The sequence below is a fragment of the Echinops telfairi genome, unplaced genomic scaffold, assembly GCF_000313985.2.
Source record: "Echinops telfairi isolate 266 unplaced genomic scaffold, ASM31398v2 ScPeMD7_7457;HRSCAF=8495, whole genome shotgun sequence".
Taxonomy (NCBI): domain Eukaryota; kingdom Metazoa; phylum Chordata; class Mammalia; order Afrosoricida; family Tenrecidae; genus Echinops; species Echinops telfairi.
This window is the reverse complement of record NW_022111357.1, coordinates 41,845,004-41,867,579: the sequence shown is the minus strand read 5'-3', so window position 1 is coordinate 41,867,579 and position 22,576 is coordinate 41,845,004. Positions and strand designations below refer to the sequence as shown.

The window sequence follows — 22,576 nt, the reverse complement described above, 5'->3', positions numbered from 1 at the left end:
GTTCATTGGTCCATCGCATCCACCTTCATCACCCATCCATGCGTTCATTGGTCCCCTCCTTCATTCACTAACACTCTTGAGGACCTCTTTGTAAGAAGCAGCAGTCTACACCCTCTTGATCGTCGTTGGCTGCTGTCCCTCAGCCGCCAGCTCACGGCCACCCCGTGCACAATCTAGAGAGCTCTTTCTTTAAAAAAGCAAACTCCGATTCTCACGAGGTGGAGGTTTACAGAGCAGGGCATCCATCGGCTCACCAACAGCTCATAAACCTTTTGCTTCAATGCCTCTCTTGCAATCCGCTCGATGTACAAGCACCTCTCCCACCTCCTCTCTGTGTTTCCTGTTTCTGAGCCTCCGCCTTCCCTAACGCCCTGAGCTCTGTCCTGGGGCCAGTGCTGCCCTTTGGTTGGCCACTGGTGGGTTATTCTAACACGGAGGAGCGCTCCGTTCCAGCCCTGAAGGGTGATGTAGGGTCATGGTTTCAGGGGTCCCACCTGTCTCTATCCAACCGGGAAGCCTGGTCTCTTTTATGGTTTTGTGCTTTCTTCTGCATTCTCCTTCCACTGGACTCAGGATCTTCCAATGTGGTCCCTTTCAGGGCAGTTGGGGGGCGGGGGGTGGCCGGCCACCATCTAGTTCTGGTCTCGGGATGGTGGAGACCGATGGTTGCAGGGTCCCTCGGTGCATCCGACGAGGTGTTTCCACGGCTCCTTCGGTTCTGGTCACTTCGCTCTCCATCTAGGGGCCTTTCAGGAGCTGAGTTTTAAAGAAGTCGATCAGCAGGCCTTCCTTCTGAGGCTCCACTGGAGGGACTCGAACATCCCACCTTTCAGTTGGCAGCCTAGTGCATGCAAACACTTTCGACACCCAGGACTCTCTATGCCTGGAAGGGAGGCTACTACTACTAACAACAGGCTCAGCGGACATTGTTGCTGGTCCAGCCCAGCACTGAGGACCCTGGTGGCCCAACAGTTAAGCACTGAGCTGCTGGCCAGAGGCCGGCTGTTGGAGCCCAGCCAGCGGTGACCTGCCTGTTCTTGTGAAGATGGCAGCCTAGGAACCCCGGGGGACCGCTCTCCTGGCTCACGGGGCAGCTCTGCGTTGGGCCAACTCAATGCACTAGCAGCACAGCCCTGTCCAGAGAAACAGGAGGCGGGAGACAGGGCCTTTCAAGTGTCCCAGGAGCCACAAGTGAAAAGGTCCAAGGAGGCTGGCGTTGTGAGATTGTTTCCTTTCTGCATGTGACAGGTGTGAACCTTGTCCCTGAGGTTCTCCATCTTTGGGGGGCTGAGTCCTTGGACCCCGTGCCTGTACCCAGGCCCAAACTCAAAACCAAACACACTGCCATTGAGTCGGTTCAGAATCATGGGACTACCTGTAGGCCTGGGCAGAGCGTCCCGGCACCACTGCATGTGGACGGGGCTCAGAGCGTGGCACCGACCATCCCATGAAGGATGGCGTCTCTCCCGGTGGGGCTTGCAGCCCAGGGGAGAGGGGGAGGCAGAGGCGTAGGAAACACACAGGGTCCCCTTCCAGAGATGCAGATTTACTCCAGGGTTGGGCTGAGGTTGGCCAGGATGTCACTCCCCCTGAGGGGGACCTCGGAACTGGGAGCATTGAGGAGTTAGGACAAGATCAGAGGCAGCTCCAGGTGGGTGGCAGTGGTGTGGGATAGAGCAGGCTGGGGTGGGGGTGGGAGGGAGGGCAGGCTACTGGACATGGAGGCCATCAAGGTGCGGGGACTGGGAGCCTGGGATGGCACAAGGCGTGGGATGACCCACACACCTGCAGGTCACTTACTCACCAGCCCAGAGAGGGCAAACCCGGCACCAGCAGGCAGAGTCGATGCAGGGGCCACCAAAGCCTGTCGGGTGGGTGACCTTACCCCCTCCAGCAACTTCCATGTGAGCTAGTTGGCAGCTGCCCAGGGCCAGCAGGATGGCCGGTCCCTACACGGATGGTGTGAATTGTGTCCCTTCCTCTGGGAGGGAAGGAAAGGGCTTTCACTTCTTCGAACCCCTGTCAGGGTAGCCAGGATCTGGGAGGGGCAGGGGACCCACCGCAGGGATGAGGAGCAGCCAGACTGAGACCCAGTGGAGAGGGTGTGGGGCCCAGATGGAAGGGGGAAGGAAAGCCTCCGCAGTGTGGGGAAGAGATGGCTCAGGAGGGTCGGACAGAAAAGTGACCAGAACAGAAGGGGGCGTGGGGTCGCTCAGGGCCAGGCAAGCTGCCCATTACGGCCCTGAGACCTGCTGGACTTCTGTCCTCGTCAGCATCACCTGAGTCCGACAGCTAAGGCCTCCCTGCTGAACACAGCGTGGCCATCCCCACTGAGCTGGGAGTTACGCTGGACAGCAGCTGGCACCCCAGGGGCTGCCGCAGTTTAGGACAGTGGCCGGTCAAGGTCATGAGGCAGGGTGTGCACGTGAGTTAGAGTAGCCGGGTGTCCCCCTCCCTTCTCTGGTCCTTGTATTGGGCTCCTCTCTTCCAGGCAGCTTTCAGCAGAGGCGGCTCCTCCTGGACTTGCTGCTGAGGGACATACCACCCAGCCTCAGTGTACATGCTGGGAGGGGCTGGGGGCTCCCAGGAGCCTGTGGGGACACACTAGGCAGTTAGTGTCTCTGGCAGGCTGGCCTGGACAAGGCTTTGGGCTGCTCAGAGACTGAGGGTCAGGGAAGGGCCCTGGGGTCTGGCTGGGGGCTCTTATGCCCTTCTTGTCTGGCTGTGGCCAGAGAGGCAGGCGGCTTTTTGTTTTAATCGGGATGGTTTGGGGGGAGGGTGGTGGCTGGTGAGGGGACACGTGCCTTCCAGGACGGTTCCTGGGGGTGCAGGCAGAGCATCTACTCTCCCACTCAGCTCTGCCTCTGCCCCACTGCGCTGTGGTCTGTCCCCCACCAGGGATACTCCCCAGGTCACCTTCACAGCCTGGAACCTGGGGCCTTTAGCTTGAGACCCCATGGGTGGCTGGTCTCTTGTGTCATTGGCCAGGGGCCTGAGGAGCTGGGTGGGTAGGAGATGGCGGGGGGGTGTGGTGGTGAGGTGGGCTCTTAGACCCTTTGAACTCTATCCTGCATACATCATTCCAGGGGAGTCACTGGCCCTCCCTGGGCCCCAGTAGAGCCCATGTGGGTCCTGCAGAGGATGGAGGGGCCCAGGCCGTGATGATCAGAGGCCTCGATCTGTCAGCTGTTGGGTGGGACCCTGTCAAACGCACATCCTGAAAGAAGCCCCACGGTTTGCATGGAGAGTCTCCATGGCCAGCCCTGCAGGTAGCAGCTTTCCCAACACGGGGGTAACTGGCTTTCCCTCCCTCAACTCCAACACCCCACAGAGCGTGACCCCAGCTCCTGTGTTCTTGCTTCTGGGGCGTGTGGCCCCAGCCAGGCGTCTCAACTGCTGGGGAGAGCAGAGGTATAGAAGCTAGAACTCCAGGTCAGCGAGCAGGTAGAGGGCCGAGCTGATGGTGCGCAGGCCAGGGACCCAGGCAGGGGTCTCTGGAGAGAGACTGGTATGTCAGGCTCAGCTGGCCACACATGCGGCCCCCATCCAGGTCAGGATGTGGGAGTCAGACTGGTGTCCGAGGGCTGTCTGGGCACCCATGGCACAGCGAGCCCTGGGACTGCACCCATCCTGTCACTCCCAGAGCTGGGGTCCCCAGTCTGCATGGTGAGGTGTGGGGGTGACCCTGCGCAGGAGCCCACAGGGGAGGCCTGGCTCCTCCCCTCCCGGGCGGCAGGTCCCGCTGGAGCAGGGGGTGAAATGACTGTGTCAGTTCACCCAGCACAAGTCGTGACCTGCTGGGGGGGCGCCTGAGGAGATGTTTGGGCTGACTTGCTCACTCTCGCTCTCCTGGGCTGGCCCTTTAAGGCCCCTGTAACCGGACACCTGGGTGGGTGGGGTGGGGGCGGCGGCCGGCTTGGGCTCTGCCTGATGCCTCTCTCCCTCTTCCCCCTCCCACCAGTCCCAGTTCAATGTGCTCAGCAACACCATGGACCAGATGAGCAGCCGCACCACCCCCGCCAGCCCCTACACCCCGGAGCACGCCGCCAGCGTGCCCACCCACTCGCCCTACACCCAGCCTAGCTCCACCTTCGACGCCATGTCGCCCGCCCCTGTCATCCCCTCCAATACCGACTACCCCGGCCCCCACCACTTCGAGGTCACCTTTCAGCAGTCCAGCACAGCCAAGTCAGCCACCTGGACGGTGAGTGCACGGAGCCTCCAGGACATCGGGCGGGTGAGCCGGACTGTTGCTGGCCACAGAGGGTGGCCATTCTGTGCGCAGAGAGGGCACCCGGCAGGGGGTGGATGGGGGTGGGGTGGGGTGGATGTGACTGGCCCTCTGGGCGGGGCCCACCTCCTGCCAGTCCACTTCCTCCAGACTGCCCTCCGCTGGCTGGGCTGCAGGGAGACTCTGATTTGAAATCCTACTTGGGTGGGCTAAGAGCTGATGGAAGCTGGTGCTGGGGTCTAGGGGTCACCTCCTCCCGGCAGCCACTCTTGGTCCCCTGCTGCCACAGTCTCCAAGTGGCCATCCCAAGCATTGTCATGGGACAGAGAAAGACAAAGTTGGATCTGCCACCTCAGCAGGCTGTGGTCCCCCAGTGGAAAGGGAGCCCTGGCCCTCACCTCAAGAGGTCACCATGCAAAACTCAAACCCTTCCCGCTGCCCTCCAGTGGGCTCCCGCTCACGGCCACCCAGGGTTTCCCAGGCTGCACGTCTTCACGGAGGCAGATGGCCCCTTCTTTCCCTCAAAGAGCGGGTGATGGGTTGGAACTGCTGACCTGGCAGTTGGCAGCTCATTGTGTAACCTACTCCACCACCCGGGCTGCCTGGGCCCTGTGCTGGGAGCGTGAGTTATCGGCAGCGCCTGACAGGCGGTCTGTTGATCAAGCCAGTCTTTGTCTTGGGGATTGGAAGCACTGTATCCCAACACAGACAGGATGACGTGGGCATACCGGGGGCTGCGGCATTGGATGTTGTATGTGTTACTAACGATGCCGAAGCACAAACCCAACAAACGCACTGATATCCCGCCCATGCCGACTGGTAACGAGGAGAAGTGCCTGACGGGTTTCCGACACTGTCACCACTCCTGGAGAGAGCAGGAAGCCTCTGCCATAGGGCACCGCACCAGGCTGCACCTCTCACAGCTGGGAGCGGGGGGGCAGGGGAGGAGACAGGACGAGGCTCCTGCTCACCATGGCACCAGGCAGGGGGTGGCAAGTGGGTCTGGCAGCCCCTTGCTTCTCAAGCAGTGTTAGAGACGATGAAGTGCAGTGGTCAGAACCCACACGTCAGAGCAGGCACCCTGTCCATGCCAGCCCCCACTGCCTCACTGAACGCCCCCTCCCTCGTGGTGTAGAGCGCTAACAGAGATAAGTTGCAACCCCCTTACAATGTCTTCAAGTTACCTCAAACCACACTTGCCTCCATCTTTTTTTCCTTCTCTTTTTGCTAATGTAAGATGTACCATTGGCCCATGCTTCCTACTGCTGCTCAGAGAGCAAAGGGCTGCCAGAAGCGCCCCCCTCCCCGCCCCACCCCCCCAGCTCAAATCAGCCGACACCAGAACTCACCACCCTGATCCCTTGTCCCGGGCAACCTCAGGCTCGCCTCTGAGTGCAGGGACCAGGAGACAGGCAGAAACGCAGCTCCTGGGGCCCCAGTGCCCTTGCCTGTTGCCACTGGGAGCATGAGTCTTGCCCTGGTCCCCAGCCCACTAGGGACCCTCCGCACATCTCAGAGGTTCCAGAGGTGGTGCCCCATGATGCCGCCCTCTCCTCCCCAAAGCTCCCTAGCTCAGCTGTCGCCTAGGTAACAGCTTGGTACTCAGCTCAGCCCACCTGAGTTGTCCAGGGTGGCCGTATCATGCCCACACAAGCACTGTGCATGCTCTGTCCCTCTTAAGACGCAGGCCTCACCGTCTCCACTGCCCTGCTGGCTGGAGCTCCTGCTTTCCCATGGTGGCTGGAGGTAGACAGAGCCCACTGACCCGGCACTGCGGGGCTCTGGCCCGGGCGTTGCTTCTGGGTCTTGCTCTGGCTGGGAGCACCCCGCTGCATGCTCCTCTCTATGCTAAGTCTCAGCCGGGTCTCGGCGGCGGGCATGGGGACTGGTGCCTCTTCATCACCTGACAGTTATCCTCCCAATGCTCCTTCCTGCGTGCTGCTGGTGGGGCAACAGGAGTTCGTGCTGTACAGGATGTATCACAGGGCCTAGCACTGAGGGCATGAGGTACCCCATCACCAGGTGGGGGGGTCATAGGATTATTGCTGCAGTGGTGACGGCGGCTGCAAGGGGCTTCGGATAGAGCCTGGTTCCTCCTGAGAAGGTTGTTCAGCAGTGGCTGCCGGTGGCTAGAAGGGTCTCTTGGTGGCTCTGCTACCCTCCAGAGGGATTTAGGACACTCCCCCCACCTCAGCTTTGGGTCAGGAAGCCTGGGGCATCTCCACACTTGCACCCCTCCATCAGGGACTCACGGCCTCTCTGTTCCACATTCTGACTCTTTCCTGCCTCCGCTGTACTGGAGAAGCCCCCAACACTGACATCTGTCAATGGACATGACTCGCCTTGGTGTTTGGGGGTCAGTTCCCCATACGGAGTCCTGGCTGGCGACAGGTGGGGGGCTCTGTCTCCCCTCCTTCCCCCAAGGTTGGGATCTCTCACTGGAGAGGGCTTGGAAGGCCTCAGAGGGGCTGAACTGGTCCTCAGATAGGGATGAGCGTTGCCCCTCTGCCAATGCCCGCTGCTTGGTGTGTGGGCATCAGGACTGGGGCGAAGGCCCTGAGTGGCCCCATGGGGTGCTCTGCCCAGGAACCAGACACGTGGCTGGCCAGCAGGGAAGGCATGTCTGAGGTCAATGGCTCTGCCCCCACCAGGTGCCTGAGCAGCGGCTGCTGTCAGCCTGGGCTTCCTCTGGGGTCTGCAGGAGCTGCTGCCAGGCTGCTCCAGCTGAGCCCTGCCCCAGCCGCTATCAGTGCAGGGGTGGAGGGCACTGGGGTGGGACAAACGTTGATAATGAGATTTTGGCGCCTTGGCTACCTGGGAGCCCTCCCCCCGCACCCCCCTCCCCCTTAACACCATGCTCCTTCTCTTGCCCAGAGAGGGGCGGGGCTGGCAGCCTGTAGTGTAGGGCAGGCTGTGCCGGCTGCCTGCTCCCGCCTCTGGAGGTCCAACTGTGCAGTGCTGCCTGGGCTTGTCGCCGGGCCCGCTGCCCCGGCCTCCACACACAGCTCCCACCTCGCCGGCCGGCTGGTAACTGATAGATAATGCATATTTTTCTCAAGTACAATTCCAAACTGCCACGTTTCTTCTTTTCTGCTCTTGAGGAAAACACCCCACCCCCATCTCAGGGTGTCACAGCTGTTAATGGGGTCTTTGGCCTCTGCCTGGCTCAGGCTCCCACAGGACTCCCACTCAGGGTGGGCCTTCTGCCACTGGCCAGCTTTCACACGTTCACATATACACATACTACAACCATGCATGTACTACAACACACACGTATACACACTCATGCATACACACCCTACACACAGACATGCACAGGTTACAGGCATATACAGCATATATATACACACCACACACATGCAAATGCCACATGCATGCACACACACACACCACACATGTACACAGGACATATATGCACACAGCACATGTGCATGCAGTACACAGCTTGCACACACAATGTAAGTGCACATACCACACATGCACACATGACACACATGACACATGTGGATACACACCACACAGGTATGGACCACAGACACGCACACCTCTCACACACACAGGTTGCATGTCCACGCCTTCCTGTTCCATCCTGGTTCTGACAGGCCCAGACGGGCTGGTATGAAGGTAGCTGGGGAGCCAGCGAGGACTTCGCGTTCAGTGAAGAGTTTGGAAGTTGGACCCCTGGTGACAGCTTGGACGGGACTCTGCAATGGGAGCGGCATGGACCAGAGGCGCCCGCTGGGGTTTGCGTCTTGAGCCTGACCAACCCGTGGCTGCCGGGTCATCCTCCCATGTCTGGGCAGTCTGTAAAGGCCGCGGTGGGCGCCAGAAGCCTGGCTCTGCGATTGCTTAGGGCAGGGACTGGGACTTTCCAATGGCCTAGCCGAGGTCGTCCCAGCCCAAGGAGCACTGGCACTTTTGGAGGAGACAGCGTGAACCCTCAGAGCTATACCTGACAGCCTGGCACTGGGTAGGCACCTGAGGCCTCCTGGCAGAAGGACAAATGGGTAAATGAAGCTGGGCCCAGGGTGGTGGCTCCAGTGTCTTTATCCCTCCTGGGAAGGGTGTCCAGGCCTTCAAGTGACCTTGGCCAGTCTCCCTGGGCATCAGAGCATGGGCAGTGTCAGCTGCCAGGTCCAAGCCTGGCCCCTGGAGCAGCCAGAGCATGAGCAGTGTTGCCCTGGCCCTGGCCCTGTGGGCTTGAACTCTGCTCAGTGCAGCCAGCCGCCTCCTGCCCCGGGCCAGGCCTGCCGATGTTCACAGAGCTCAGGAGGGCTCTGAGGTCAGGCTCAAGGCCACACTGGTTAGGTGCCTGGCCCTGCCTGATCTCAGCCTCCCTCCTTCCCAGGCAGGCTGAGAGGCCCTGCCAATGCGGTTGCGGTCACTGCCCTTCAAGGGGTGGGGGGCAGGGCTGCCACCCAGAACAGGGCCGGGGACAGATAGGAGCCCAGGCGCAGCACCCAACTTCTTCCCACTATGTGCTGGGCTGGCTGCTGAGGATATGGGGGTGAGCGTGAGACCGTGTCTGCACATGGGTGAGAGAGAGAGTGTGTGTGCATGTGCGTGTGTGGGCCGGTGTGTGCTGTGAGTCTGAGTGCATGTTGTGATTGAGTGTGCCGGCATGTGTGTGTGTGTGAGCCTGTGTGTGTTGCGAGTGAGTGGGCCAGGATGTGTACGAGCATGAGTGTGTGAGGTCGTAGGACTGCAGGTGAGCCTCTGTGCATGAATGTGTGTGAGTGTGTTGTCCCTGGGAGAGTCTCCCTCCACCCCCACCCCAGCACATGTGGCGGGCGGGCATGGAAGCCAGGGTGGAAGGGGCTGAGTCAATGCTTATAGGTCTGGCAAAAACTTTCCAGCCCCTCGGAGCTCTGCTGCCGGAGAATAATAGCGGAGGTGTCCCAACACGACTGTGGTATCAATTGCGTTATCCTAAAAGTTTATGGAATGCATAAGTGGAATTAATACCTTTTACTGGCACCAAAGGCAATTATCTGTCTTTAGAGCCGAGGAAAGCGTTCTAACCATGTTTATTGTGAGATGAGACGTAGGGCATTAGGGAGAAACAAGGACACTTAGGGGGAAATTGCAGCAATTGCTCATCTTGTGCAGGCCCTCGGGCAGGGCGGAGCTTCCTGTAGGCCACCGCACAAGGGTGAGCTGGGGTCCCCTCACCAACCTGCACCCCCTGGAGGAAGCTCCCTCCTGGAGGGTGTGGGAACTGGTCTTGGGGACACTGAGTGGAGCGACCTCTTATCCTGCATCCCCGGGTTCCCAGCCACAGGGCAGACCTTGGCAGATTCCTGGGGGACCTTGGAGGAGGGACACCCAGACCTTCACCCCACACTCTAGGAACCCCGAGGGAGAGCTCCTTGAAGTGTCAGGCCTGGGGCCAAAGGTCTGTGTTTGAAGGAGAGTGTTCTCTTAGGACTTGTTCCCAAAACGGAGCCAACCTTCCTCGCGTCCCATTGTTTGCTTCGAAGCACTGGTGGCCTGCAGCCGGGAGCGTGCTCGGCTGCTAGCCAGGAGGGTGGAGGTTCAAGTCCACTGAGAGGCACCTCGGACGAAAGGCCTGGAGATCTGTTTCCTGAAGGGCTCGGCCTTTGGACAATCCGAGGGGCACATTCGGTTCTGACACACGGGGTCTCCAGCTGTTGGAGCTGACTCCACAGCAATGCTGACAAGGGGCTCCCAGGGAAGGATAGAAAATTCTCCCCACTGGGTGGTGGGGAAACTGAGGCTTCAAGGGGCACCTGCTTGTGCAATCAGACCCCTGGCTTCCGGTGCAGCGGAGTGCCCCTCTATGGGTGCCTGGCCAGGGACACCCAGCTCCAGCTCCGTGGGATCGTGAGACCCCCTGGGGAAAAGACTGAAGAGGAACTTGACCCTTGATGTCCCCGCCTGCCCCTCCAGGCCCCTGGAAGAAGCTCCAAAGTGTGCCTGAGTGGGATGCTACCTGCCTGTGGGTCGGTGGGACGAGGCCACCGCTCCTGCTGCTGGTTTCGTGGCTGCTTTTTTATTGACCAAGGAAACCGCTGGCCCCCAAGAACATTGTGGCTAGAACACCTCGGGTGAAGCTGCCTGGTGTACTGGGGGCAGGCAAACAGCAGGAGCCAAAAGAAGCAGGACCCCCACTCAGTCCCCTCTTGGTCTCTCTGTCCCGCCCGCCTCCTGCCCCCACCCCAACAAGAAGCGCAGACCATCCGTCAGTTCCATCACTCCAGCCACCTGCATGGGGATGTGCCCAAGCAGGGCTGTGTCTCGGACAGAGAGCACCAGGCCTTTCTTCTGAGGCACCTCTGGGTGGACTCCAACCTCCATCCTTGGAGTTAGCAGCTGAGCATGTTCACCATCTGCACCACCCAGAACTCCCCACCTTAAGAAAGAGGGGCAGCATCCTTCTGCAACCAGAGCCTCATCAACATGGGGCCCTGGGTGTCTGGACCCTGGCCCAGGGAGGACCTGGGTGGGGTGGGGGCACGGCAGGAGAGAGGGCTCAGGTCCAGGGGCCCAGGTCTCTCTGCTAGTGATCGACCAGTGGGGAACCTGCCTGGGTTTTTCTCAAGCTCAGGGCTGACAGTCAGGCCCTTTGGTCCCAAGATTGGCTAATCCCGACTGTGGTGGACAAACCCTTGCCACCTCCAGCCATCCAGCAGTGGTCCTGGGAGTCTCAGGAAGGGCAGAGGGTGGGGAATGCCAGGATATCAGAGCTGGAAAGAGAAGCCCCCTCCCGTTTTGCAAGTGGAGAGAGTGAGGCTCAGGAGGGGAGTTGTCTCAAAGCGGGGCTCTCTGGTCACTGGGTTTATTCCCGGGGCCGCAGAAGCTTCGAGGGACTCGGCTCGGCTGAGGGCAGAAGGGCCCTGCTATGGAGGTCCCAGCACCGAGGCACAGGGATGTGGGAGTTCTGAGGTTCCTTGCCCCCCACCCCACTCCGTTGCTGTGGGGTTGATTTCAACTCACGGTGACCCCGGTGTGTCAGGATGGGACTGTGCCCCCCAGGGTTCGCAGCGACTGCTTTTGGGGGAAGTGGATCACCAGGCCTTTCTTCCGAGGCACCTCGGGGGTCAACTCGCACCTGGAACCTTTGGGTGAGCAGCTGTTTGTTCCGCCCGGGGAGTCTTCCTAAGAAAGCATGCGGTAGCCCCCCAGCCCAGGTCGGCCCAGTATTCCAGCCCCACCTACCTCCTCCACTTCAGTTGTGGGACCCAGACAAGACCTCCCTGGCCTCCGCAGACAGAGGGGGCCAGCTCCAGGAAGACAGGGGCAGGCCATCGGTGCAGGCCCCGAACGCTGGGGTCCACTGCTCTCTGCAGCAGGTGAATCAGCCGTTTCCACATCAGGCTCTCCTGGCTCCGGGCCCTTGTCAACTATTTATAGGCTCAGTGAAAGCTCCTTTTCTCGCCAACGATTTCCTCAAAGGCCCCACGGCCTCACATGTCCACAAGCTGGCCAGGCAGGGGCAGCGCCGCCCCTCAGAGAAGCGCTGGGCCCGGACCTGAGTGGGATGGAGTGTACTTAGAGCAGGCATCCCAGTGTCACCAAGCTTGAGTCAGTAGGGGCATCTTAAACCGGGTCTGTCACCGGGGGTTATTCCTGCAGTCCTGGGTAGCCAAAGAGGGAGCCAAAGAGGGCCCATCTCCCAGACTCCCTGATGGAGCCCTTCGGAACGGAACACACACCCAAACTCCGTAGAGACCCCTGGACTCACTGTCCCCTCTCACTCTCAACTGGCTCAGACCCAGCCCCTACCAAGTGCAGCTCTCCAGAGTCCAGGGAAAGCACTGACCTGTCTGGCCCTGGACTGTCTGATGCCAGTGTCCAAAATGCAGTGCCTGTGGTCCATGGACGGCCCCAGGACTACCCTTCTGGGTTCAGGTCAGACCCACAGAGGAGTTGTTTGTGTGTGTGCTGGTGGGGTGGGCAGCCATAGGAAACTACCCCCGAGGACAGAGCTGCCAGGCACGCCTCATTAGCCAGCTGCCCACTCTCCTGCTGCTGCATCCCGTGCCAGCGCCTTCTCTCCATGGGCCAGGGTCCAGAGTGGAGGCTGGCAGGGATGCCCAGCACGGCCAGTGTCCCAGGCCCTCAGGCAGAGGAGGTAGGTGGAGGGCCCTTGGGGTGGCAGAGGCTAAGGGCGGTTCCTTCAGATCGCATCCCGGTGGTGAGGGCAGGAGGCTGTTGCTGGGGCCACCCCTGGTCTCCCTGCCAGCCCTGCCCTGCCCTCAGGGACCCTAAGGACAGCTCCCCTCTGGGTCTCAGCGCAAGGCTCAGATGGAGGTGTCACCTGCCCTGGTGGGAAGGGTAGCACCCACTTTGCAGCCAGGGGGTCTTGGCTGAATGAGTGGTGACAGAGGCTGTGTGCTAGCCCTCCTGGGCACAGTGGTTCTACCGAAGTGGACACAGCCCTTTGAGGAAGGTCTCAGGATAACAGTCGGGGCTCGGGCATCATGTGGGAACCTCTCCTCCAGCCAGCCTGGACCTGGCCAGGCCCCTGCACAGGGAGGGGCGAGGGGACCCTGTCCTGGGGGAGGTGGAGACAGACTCTCCTCTAGGGTGTGGCCTCCAGGAGCCCACCTCCCCAGGAGGGAAAAGAGCATCGAGGGCCGTTGGCCCAGGTCCCTTGTGAGTTTGGGGGGATTGGTGTGTAAGCCCACAGAACTTCACGCCAGGTGTTCTGTGGGCTGCCCGGGAACTCTGCCAGGGAGAGAGGGCCTGTCACCTGGGCTGGGGGTGAAGCTGGTGTCCTCCAAGGGTGCTGTGACCCAGAGCAGGCTGAAGCACTGGTTCTAAACCCATATGCACCCACGCACACCAAGCAGAAAGAAAGTGAATAAAATGAGCTATAAAAAATATATAGATATAATTTTTTTTTTAAAAAAGAAAGAAAAGCAAGCCCCCACCGCAGGCCACGTCTTCCAGAATCTGTTGTAACAGATTCACCCAAGCTGGTTAACGGTATTTGCGGTTTGCAAGATGCTACATGTCTTGGGAAATTGACAGACAAGTTATTATCACCTCTCCACTGTCCTCCTGCCCAGACCTGCCTACGCCGGGCACCCCAGCTGCCGGGAGCGGGTGAGGAAATTAACAGCCCCCGCACCCCCGCGCCCTCCTGCCCACCACCCTCCAGGCCACCAGCCTCAGGGCTGCTAGCCGGGCCAGGCCCCTTTGGGACAGAGCGGGGTGGGGGATAGGCTGGGGAGGTTGGCCTGGAGGGGGTCCCAGAAGAGAAGCCAGCAGTGGAGTGGGGAGGGGTAGCTGCTGGGCACACATCAGTGTTTGGGCAAATCATTTCCTGCAAGTACAGAGTAGCACACGCATCCCGGAACAGACAAGTCTAGGCGGTTCTGTGTCAACAGCCGAAGATAAATAAGATTTTATCGGCTCGGAATCTGCTGAAACACATTCATCTAGCGGTTCTAGAGAAGAAGGGAGGGAGAGAGGCGGCGGGGAGACAGCATCCACAGAAAGGAAGGGCACTCGGGTGCCCTGCCCAGCCCCCAGTCCAGGACCACAGTGGACCATCAGAGAAGGGGGCCTGGGGGGAGGGGCTTTCTGGGAAGGATTCTTATCAGGAGCCAGGTCCAGGGTGGAACCCCTCACCAGGGCCCGGAGCTTCAGTAGGGTGTGTGCCCCCAAGGCCATGTGGGCAGCCTGCCCTTCAGCACTGGGCTGGGACACTATGTGAGGGTGGCTGGATGCTGCTGCATCTAGTGACATTGCTCGTGGGGGGGGGGGAGCTCCCGTGGCCCCAGGGGGGTATCTCCCCATCTCTCCCAGTGTGTGTGCCCCTCCTCTGTCCTCGTTGCGGCAGTTTGCCCTGGCCTGGCTGAGAGGAGCCTGGGGCTGCCCAGATGGGTGTCGCTGTTTTGCGGTACCAGGGACAGCTCCCTGCACTGCCCCAGCCTGCAGGCGGCCAGGGCTCCTCGGCTCCTCCTAGGGGCAGGGGTCATGGAGCATCTCGGCCCGGTGGCCTGCCCTGCATGGGCACGTTGATGTCGCTAGGACCTCCTCAACCAGGAAGTCCAGACACATGTGTCCCCACTGTCCCCCCACCTGGGGTCTCTGGGCGTGTGCCTGGGCTTCGAGGGACTGCTGACCCACCTCAGCTGGGGGGAGGAGCCAGGGCAGCAGGGACCCCGATGTACGTGGTGGGGAGGGGTGAGGCTGGCGGAGGGATCAGGAACGGGCTTCCGGAAATCTTGGACTCTGTTTTTCTGGGAGCCGGGGTGTGGTGTCCATGACAACAGAGCCCTGGGCAGCTCCTGGGAAACTATGGCAGGGAAGGGCTCAAGGCCACTCACCTTTCAGACTCCACTAACCACCAGGGAGCCAGGAGGGCTGTGAGCACCTCCCGATGGACACGGCCACCCCTGGGACCCAGCTGCTGTGAAAAGGGGCCACCGGTGGCTGTCCCTCTCCACCCTAGCCAGCATGAGGACAGAGGCAGGCTGGGTCAGCCTAGAGGAGAGCCTAGACCTCTCCTCCCCGCACCAATCCAAATTCAGCTTTCCCCTCCCTGATATCCCCTCGGGTAACAGTGTTGCCTAATTCCAGCTCTGCCACCTCACCCAACAGTGGGGCCACGGTAGAACCTACCAGCCCCTGGCTCTGCTTTCTGTCTTACTTGAGGTCCCGTGCTGAGCCTGGGGCCTCAAGTTGTCCAACCCCCACAGTAACCTCCTGCCGCCCCTCTGACTTTGACCTGATTCCTTCCTGAGCCTCGGCTCACGCAGGCCTGTTGGGCAGGTCAGTCTACCCACCCCACCCACCCCCTGTGCAGACCCTCCCTAGGGCTCTGGTTGGCCTGTGCCCTTAGGTGTCTCATCTGGAACCTGGCTGACTGTGGGAGGGGTGGGAACCATTTTTCAGGGCACAGCTAAGGCCCAGCACCTGGCCCTTCATGTCATCAGGGTGGTGCCTGGTGGCAGGACTCCTGAGCCTGACGGGAGAGGCCCCTGGTTAGCTGGACTCCTTGGGGCTCAAGGAGGCCCCAGAAGCAGTCAGTGCTCATCAGACACAGTGGGACAGAGGTCCCGGAATCCTTGCCCAGTGAACCTCACATCACTCATGGCTCTGCCAGCAGTCCCCTTGGCCTCCTCCTCCAAGAAGACCTCCTAGCTGGCCCCTCACACGGAAACCTTCTAGCACCTTCCTGGTGGCTGGTTCTCTCTGTGAGATGAGTTGCCTCCTTGCGTCCTGTATCCTCACTTGTGCATTAAACCGACACCCCATGTTTGCTAGTGCAGCCCCGGTAGCGTAGTGGTTATGCGTGGGGCTGCTCCTGCCAACGTCAGCAGTTCAAACCCTCCCACTGCTCCCTAGGAGAAGGATGAGCTGTGCTACTTCCATGAAGGGTTGCCACCTGGGAAACCCACCGGGGCAGCCCTGCCCTGTCTTCTAGGGTTGCTGTGGGTCTGCATGTGCAGTGTTTGCTGCACCTGGGCGGCTGGAGCCTGGGCACAGACGGACCCCTTTCATGCAGTGGCAGCCGTGGTCCACGCTCTATGCAACCCCTCACCCAGGGAAGTATGGGGCCAGGGTGCACTTACCGAACACCAGCTGCATGCCCGTTGGCTGGGCATCACTGAAGTGAGACAAGGGGGTGGGAGCCTGCTCCGTGTCCCTCTGCACGCAGGAGTGAGGTGCTCCAGGAATGCTCATCATCTGGGGGGGACCTGGAGCCTGCTCCTGCCTGTGTGGCTCTTCTCAGTCCAGGGTGCCGACACAGGGAGGTGTCACCCTGCCCCCACACACATCCCACCCTCAGGATGGCTGTCCCTCAGGGCCCCATGTGGGGGGTCCCTCCTGCTTTCTTGATTGGGTTACCACTGACCCCAGTCCTGCTGTTCATGCTGCCCCCTCCCAAAGGATAAGCTGATCGCCCCTCTCTAGCGGGGAGGGCCTTCAGGGAGTGAGAGCCTGGGAGTCGAGCGCATGCCCTGGCCGCGTCCAGGATCTGGCCTCCGTGGACCAACGCCCTCGCCGGGTTGGTCACCTGCGGGCGGAGGGAGGTAGGACAGATGGTGCAGTCACAGCTGCCACGGAGCCCGGATCGGCCCACTGGGTGCTGGGTGGGGCTGGGGTAGGTGCTGGGAGGAGAGGCCCAAGGAAAGGGTCCCGGGGGCCACCTCCTGGTGCCCAGCGGGTGTCCCAGAGGCAGGGCCACCAGCCTCATGTGCCCCTTGTTGGCAGTACTCCCCACTGTTGAAGAAGCTGTACTGCCAGATCGCCAAGACCTGCCCCATCCAGATGAAGGTGTCCACGCCCCCGCCACCCGGCACGGCCGTCCGAGCCATGCCCGTCTACAAGAAGGCCGAGCACGTGACGGAGGTCGTGAAGCGCTGCCCCAATCACGAGCTGGGGAGGGACTTCAACGAAGGTGAGGCCCAGGGAGGACGAGGCCCTGATGCCCTTGCTGTTCTGTGCCCACGGTGGGGGTTTCTAGTCCCAGCTCAGCCTTTCAGTGGCCCCTGCAGGGCCCCTGGCATCCCTGGGTGCTGGCAGACTGACTGTCCCTGTGTCTGGGCCTCCCTCTCCAACAGGCCTGCGTGTTACCCGGCAGGCGGGGGACAGGGCCTGAGAAGGGTCCTGGGCAGGCCTTCTGGTACTGGGATACTATGTGGAGTAGCCCTCTCTCTGCCAGCGAGCCTGATAGGCCTTAGGGGCCACCCACCCAGGAGGGCCGTAGAGGAGCTGAAAAGCTGACTCCAGCTCCCAAGATCTCATCTGGGGGACCAGAGGTCAGGGCTACAGGCACCCCCATAGTGGATTCCAGCCAGGGGTGGCTGGGGGTGCTTACTCCTCTCTGAAGCCATGCTCCCCCCTCCTCAGGACAGTCCGCCCCCGCCAGCCACCTCATACGAGTGGAGGGCAACAACCTCTCGCAGTATGTAGATGACCCGGTCACTGGCAGGCAGAGCGTCATGGTGCCATACGAGCCCCCACAGGTAGGAGCTCGCCAGGGCAGTGGGTGGGGACGGGCGGGGCGGTGACCACAGCTGGGGGCACAACCCCCACAAAGGGCTGCAGAAGAAGGGGCTGCAGAGGTGGGTGGGGCTCAGAGGGGCCGGGGTAGTGGTCAACCCGTTACCTGAGGTAGCGGAAGGTTCCAGGGGTCGGGGGCTTGAGAGAAGTGAGTTTCTGTGACCAGCAGAGAGGAGAGGTAAGACAGGGCCCATGATCAAGGTGGATCAGCCATGCTGGGACAGGCTAGGCTTCCCAGGGAGGATGAAGGCAATAACCCCCTAACTATTGTGTACGCATCCCTGTACCCCATCCCCAGGCCCCTAGGCTCCCTTCTCACGGGCTTTGTCTGTGGGACCCCACAACATCCTCCCTCCCCAGAATGCCCCAACTCTAACCCCACCTGCACCCAGACCCAGCCCTGGCCTGCAGCTGTGTGGTCAGCCTCAGCGCTCTCTCACCCCCTAGTGGCAGTTCTATGAAAGGCCATGACATTCCCAAACTAGGGACTGGCTTCCACAAGCTGACTGACCCAGGGAGCCAAACCTGCCCCAACCTCATCTATGGTGTGCACTATGCTCCACGTTCTCCTAGGAAATGGAGGTGGATGCTGGGACTGGGAGGTGGATGCTGCCCCTTACACCACACTCTTGGTCCCACCCTCCATCAGAGCCACGTTCCCACCGTGGGAAAGTGCATGTGTAACACACAGACGTCCACAGAGGCTGGTGCACGTACCCACCACACATGGCCTCGGGGCCTTGTCTTCTGGCCTTGGTCAGGGTAGATGGCAAAGGTGTCCAGAGCAAAGGGCGGAGCAAAGACTAGGCCTGACCCCTCCCTGGCAGCACCCAGAACCAGCATAGTGCCCGCAGCCAGTGCACTGCGTGGTGGGCATATCTGTGGATTGGTTAGATGGATGGATGGGAGCTTGAGTGGTTGGAAGTATGGATGGACACTGGGTGAGACAGGTAGGATGATTGGAATGGATGGATAGTGGCTTGGTTGGATGGATGAGTTAGATGGATGGATGGATGGTTGATTGGTTTGATGGCTGGCTGGCTGGGGATGAAAGGATTTGTGGGTTGGTCAATGGATGGATGGTTAGGATGTATGGGTTGCTACAATGGCTGGATGGTGGGTTCGTTGCATGGATGAGTGAGATGGATGGATGGATAGATGGATGGATGGATGGATGGATGGATGGATATGAAAGGACCAATGGACTGATTAGATCAGGCATCCTCAAACTACGGTCCACGGCCCATGTGCGGCCCACCAAGGACATTTATCTGGCCCGCCGAGTGTTTGTGCCCCATTTGTTTTTTAACTTCAAAATAAGATATGTGCAGTGTGCATAGGAATTTGTTCATAGTTTTTTTTAAACTATAGTCCGTCCCTCCAACCGGTCTGAGGGACAGTGAACTGGCCCCCTGCTTAAAAAGTTTGAGGACCTCTGGATTAGATGGATAGTCGGATGGATGGATGGATGGATGGATGAATGGATGGGAATGAAATAATTAGTGGATTGGTCAGATGGATAGTTCAAATGGATGGGTGGTTGGAATGAATGGATAGTTGGAATGGATATATGGTGGGTTGGTTGGATGGATAAGTGAGATGGATGGATGGATGGATGGGCAGATGGACGGACAGACAGTGGGTGGGTGGGTTCATTGAATGGATGGATCTGAAAGGATCCATGGATTGATTAAATGGATAGTTGGGATGATTGGTTGGAAGGATGGGTGACAAAAAAGGCCTTGATTCCCCCCTTCCCTGTGTCCACTCACAACCACAACTAAATCTGGGGGCTTCCCAGCCTCGAAGCGCCCACCTCCATATAATGGGGCCTGTGTACTGACACTCTTGCCTCCCCATGTACAGGTGGGGACGGAGTTCACTACCATCCTGTACAACTTCATGTGCAACAGCAGCTGCGTGGGGGGCATGAACCGGCGGCCCATCCTCATCATCATCACCTTGGAAACCCGGGAGTGAGTCTGAGTGCACATAGAAGGGGGGCAGGGGGTGAAGGGGTGAAGTGGGGCTGGGCCAGTGCTACTGGAGGGTCTTGACATGGGTACATGGAGGCCAAGGCCAATGGCTGCTGCCTCCCCCCCACCCCCGGCCGCCTGCCAGGACTGATATCTCTAAGCAGGCTACCACATTCCCAGTTGGTTCCCTCTAGCCCCAGAGGGCCTGCTCCCCCCACTGGGCGCTTGGCCCTGGAGCCCCTGACTCTCAGGGGCAGTGTTGGGGGCGGGGGTGGGGGGCGGGGGAGGGAATGAGCAGGGTTGCCAGGTTGAGGATGGAGCATCCAGAGGTTCAAGGTTCCAATGGGGTCTGCCTCACAGTGGACAGGTGCTGGGCCGCCGGTCCTTTGAGGGCCGGATCTGTGCCTGCCCGGGCCGGGACCGCAAAGCGGATGAGGATCACTTCCGGGAGCAGCAGGCCCTGAACGAGAGCGCAGCCAAGAGTGGGGCAGCCAGCAAACGCAGTGAGCGGCCCGGGGGCTGGGGGTGGGGGAGCGCGGCCGGTGGTCTCCGCATGCCTTCGTCCAGGAGCAGCTGAGCCCGACTCAGCTGAGGGGGCACTGTCCCAAGCCACACTGATAGAATGACAGGCCTACCCCAGTTCAGGCTCAGTGGGCTGGGTGGCCACCACGGTGGGTGGTGGTCTGGAAGCTCCGCCAACCCCCTGATGCACAGGGCCCCTCCCGCCTCCTCTGACTACTTATGCAGCCCCTCTCCCCGTGCAGCATTCAAGCAGAGCCCCCCGGCCATCCCCTCCCTGGGGGCCAGTGTGAAGAAGAGGCGGCATGGGGACGAGGACATGTACTACATGCCCGTGAGTGTGCTCAGCACGGGGCTGGGGGCCAGGTCCCAGGGTCCACCAGGAGCTCCGCAGGGCACCAGGCAGGAAGGGCCTGCTCAGAGTGGGGAAAACAGATGTCAGGGGCATGGGGTCCCAGGGACCAGCAGCTTTGAGCCCACGATCCCAAGACTGGCTGCAGGGACACTGGGAGCGTGCCGGTTCCCCCAGTGGCCCATCAGGGATCATATCCTTTTTATGTCCCTCGGCCCACCCACTACCCCTGTGTGCCACCCTCTCCTGCCGATCCCACAGGCTCCGTCCTCCGTAAATCTCAGAAGCAAACCAAACTCACTCCCACCTGGTCGATGGCGACTCAGGTTAGAAGTAGAACAGTGGGTTTCCAAGACCGACTTTTGCCAGGAGTAGAAAGCCCTGTCTGTCTCCCTCGGAGACACTGGTGGTTTCAAACTGCCGACCTTGTGGCAGGTCGCCACAGCCCCCACAACCCACTACGCCACCATGGCTGCTCCAGAAGTCAGGAACTGCTCAGGGCTCGAAGCCTACCAGAGTGAGTGCTCTGTGTGGGTGGCGTGACCCAGGCGTTGCCGGTCACCCTCAGTGCTGGGGAGCAGGGGAAGCACGCAGTGGACAAAAGCAGGACCGGGTGGATGGGGTCACCTTCAGGGCAGGGACTCTGGCCAGGCTGGTGCTGCGGGAGCCCATGGAGGGAGCTGCCTGGTGCTGCCTGCGCCCACAGAGAGGCGCGGGGGCCGGCGTCCGTGTGCACCTGCAGAGGTCTGGCTCTCCCTCAGGTGCGGGGCCGGGAGAACTTTGAGATCCTGATGAAGATCAAAGAGGGCCTGGAGCTGACGGAGCTGGTGCCCCAGCAGCTGGTGGACTCCTACCGGCAGCAGCAGCAGCAGCTCCTGCAGAGGCCGTGAGTACAGCCTGGCCTGGCCACGGCCAGTGCTGTGGCCGGCAGGGGCCAGGGAGTGCCAGCCACCCCTGGGACAGCAGTGAGAACAGGGCTGGGTTCACAGGACCACTGCCCCTAGGAAGCCTTCCAGGACCTGCACTGCCTGCCCTGGACCCTGCGGCACAACCATCCGCTCACCTCTTTCTGGGGGTCCCAAAGCCCCAGGAGTAGCTCAAGGCAGGGGTGCCCCTGAGCTGACTCTGAGGAGGAGGAAGCCCCTCCCAGCCTGCACCCCTTGAGAGCAGCAGGGAGGGAAGGCACAGGCTTACAGGGGTGGGCGAGGTGAGGAGGGGCCCCCTGCCCCTGGTGTCCAGTTACAAGCCAGGGCTTCTCCATCTCCAGCCACCGGGCATGGTGGGCAGTGTCGGGGGGGAACACAAGGAGGAGGAGGAGGCTCTGACGTCTGACCCACAAGCTGTTACTCTCCCAGCAGAACCCACCTGCAGCCCCCCGCCTACGGGCCCATCCTATCGCCCATGGGCAAAGGCCACGGTGGTGCCAGCAAGCTGCCTTCCGTCAACCAGCTGGTGGGCCAGCCTTCCCCGCATGGCTCTGCAGCCGGGCCCAGCCTAGGGCCTGTGGGTGAGTCTCCCTAGGGCCTGGGTTGGTAGGGAAGGCTGGCTGGGTCACGATCAGACCTCATCCGCCTGCATTTGCTCTGGCCCTGCCCACTGCCCACCAGGGGTGCCCATGTCTGTGGGAGCAGAGGGTGCTGTGGGGACATGCAGAACACCCCCCCTGGCTCTACCTCTTGGAGAGCGAGGGCCCCTGGGATGACCTCTGAACCTCCCAGAGGCTCCGTGTCCCCACTGGTCAAATGGCAGTGAAGTCCTCCGGTGGGGGTGAGATGAGAAGGGTGGATGGAGTCTGCAAAGGGCGCAGGCGGACACTGCCAGCTCGCTCTGACCATCCGCTTCTCGCCAGGCCCCGGGATACTCAACAGCCACGGTCACCCAATGACGTCCAACAGCGAGATGAATGGCGCCCACAGCTCGCAGCCCATGGTCTCGGGGTCCCACTGCACCCCACCACCCCCCTACCACGCTGACCCCAGCCTCGTTAGGTAGGCAGGCTGCTGCTGGGCCCCGGCTGGGGGATACCTGGGCTGTCACCGTGTCCACTAACCTCGGTCTGTCTGTGGCACCTGGTCCACTGGCCTCCAGCACCCCCTCCCTCCAGCCGTCCCGGCTAGTCCCATCCTCGAGTGCTTAGTTACTGCCCACTCAGGACAGAGGCGGACCAAGGCACATGCCAAGAGTAGGTTGGGATGGGTGGAGGGAGGGGGCAGACAGGGTGCTGGTTGTGAGGTGCTGTAGCCACCCTAGAGGAACAGGGCCCCACAGGCTTCTCCCGCCGGCCATCATCTTTGTGAAAGCAGGTCTCCGGTCTTTCAGACTCTGAGCCTACGGGTGAGTTTGAACTGCCGACCTTTTGGTTCGCAGCAAACATGGAGCCATGGCGCCATGCCCTATACCGTGGAAGCCAGGGGACCTGTCCTCACCTCTCCTCACCTTGGCCAGCATCACCGTGTGGCCAGCTGCTGGGCCAAGAGTGGCTCCCCACAGGCGAGGCCATGGGCACTAGCCCCC

The 22,576-nt window shown here is 60.9% G+C and overlaps 1 protein-coding gene across 1 annotated transcript in view; it reads left to right on the top strand.

Annotated features, from left to right (window-relative positions):
• Positions 1-22,576, top strand: part of TP73 (tumor protein p73) — a 44,542-nt gene that overhangs the window by 19,340 nt on the left and 2,626 nt on the right. Inside the window, exons 2-10 of the mRNA XM_004705207.2 lie at positions 3,962-4,204; positions 16,424-16,610; positions 17,063-17,178; positions 19,082-19,191; positions 19,552-19,694; positions 19,956-20,044; positions 20,824-20,948; positions 21,421-21,569; positions 21,912-22,050. Of these exons, the coding sequence (XP_004705264.1) occupies positions 3,962-4,204; positions 16,424-16,610; positions 17,063-17,178; positions 19,082-19,191; positions 19,552-19,694; positions 19,956-20,044; positions 20,824-20,948; positions 21,421-21,569; positions 21,912-22,050 (1,301 nt within the window). The remainder of the gene's footprint in view (positions 1-3,961; positions 4,205-16,423; positions 16,611-17,062; positions 17,179-19,081; positions 19,192-19,551; positions 19,695-19,955; positions 20,045-20,823; positions 20,949-21,420; positions 21,570-21,911; positions 22,051-22,576) is intronic.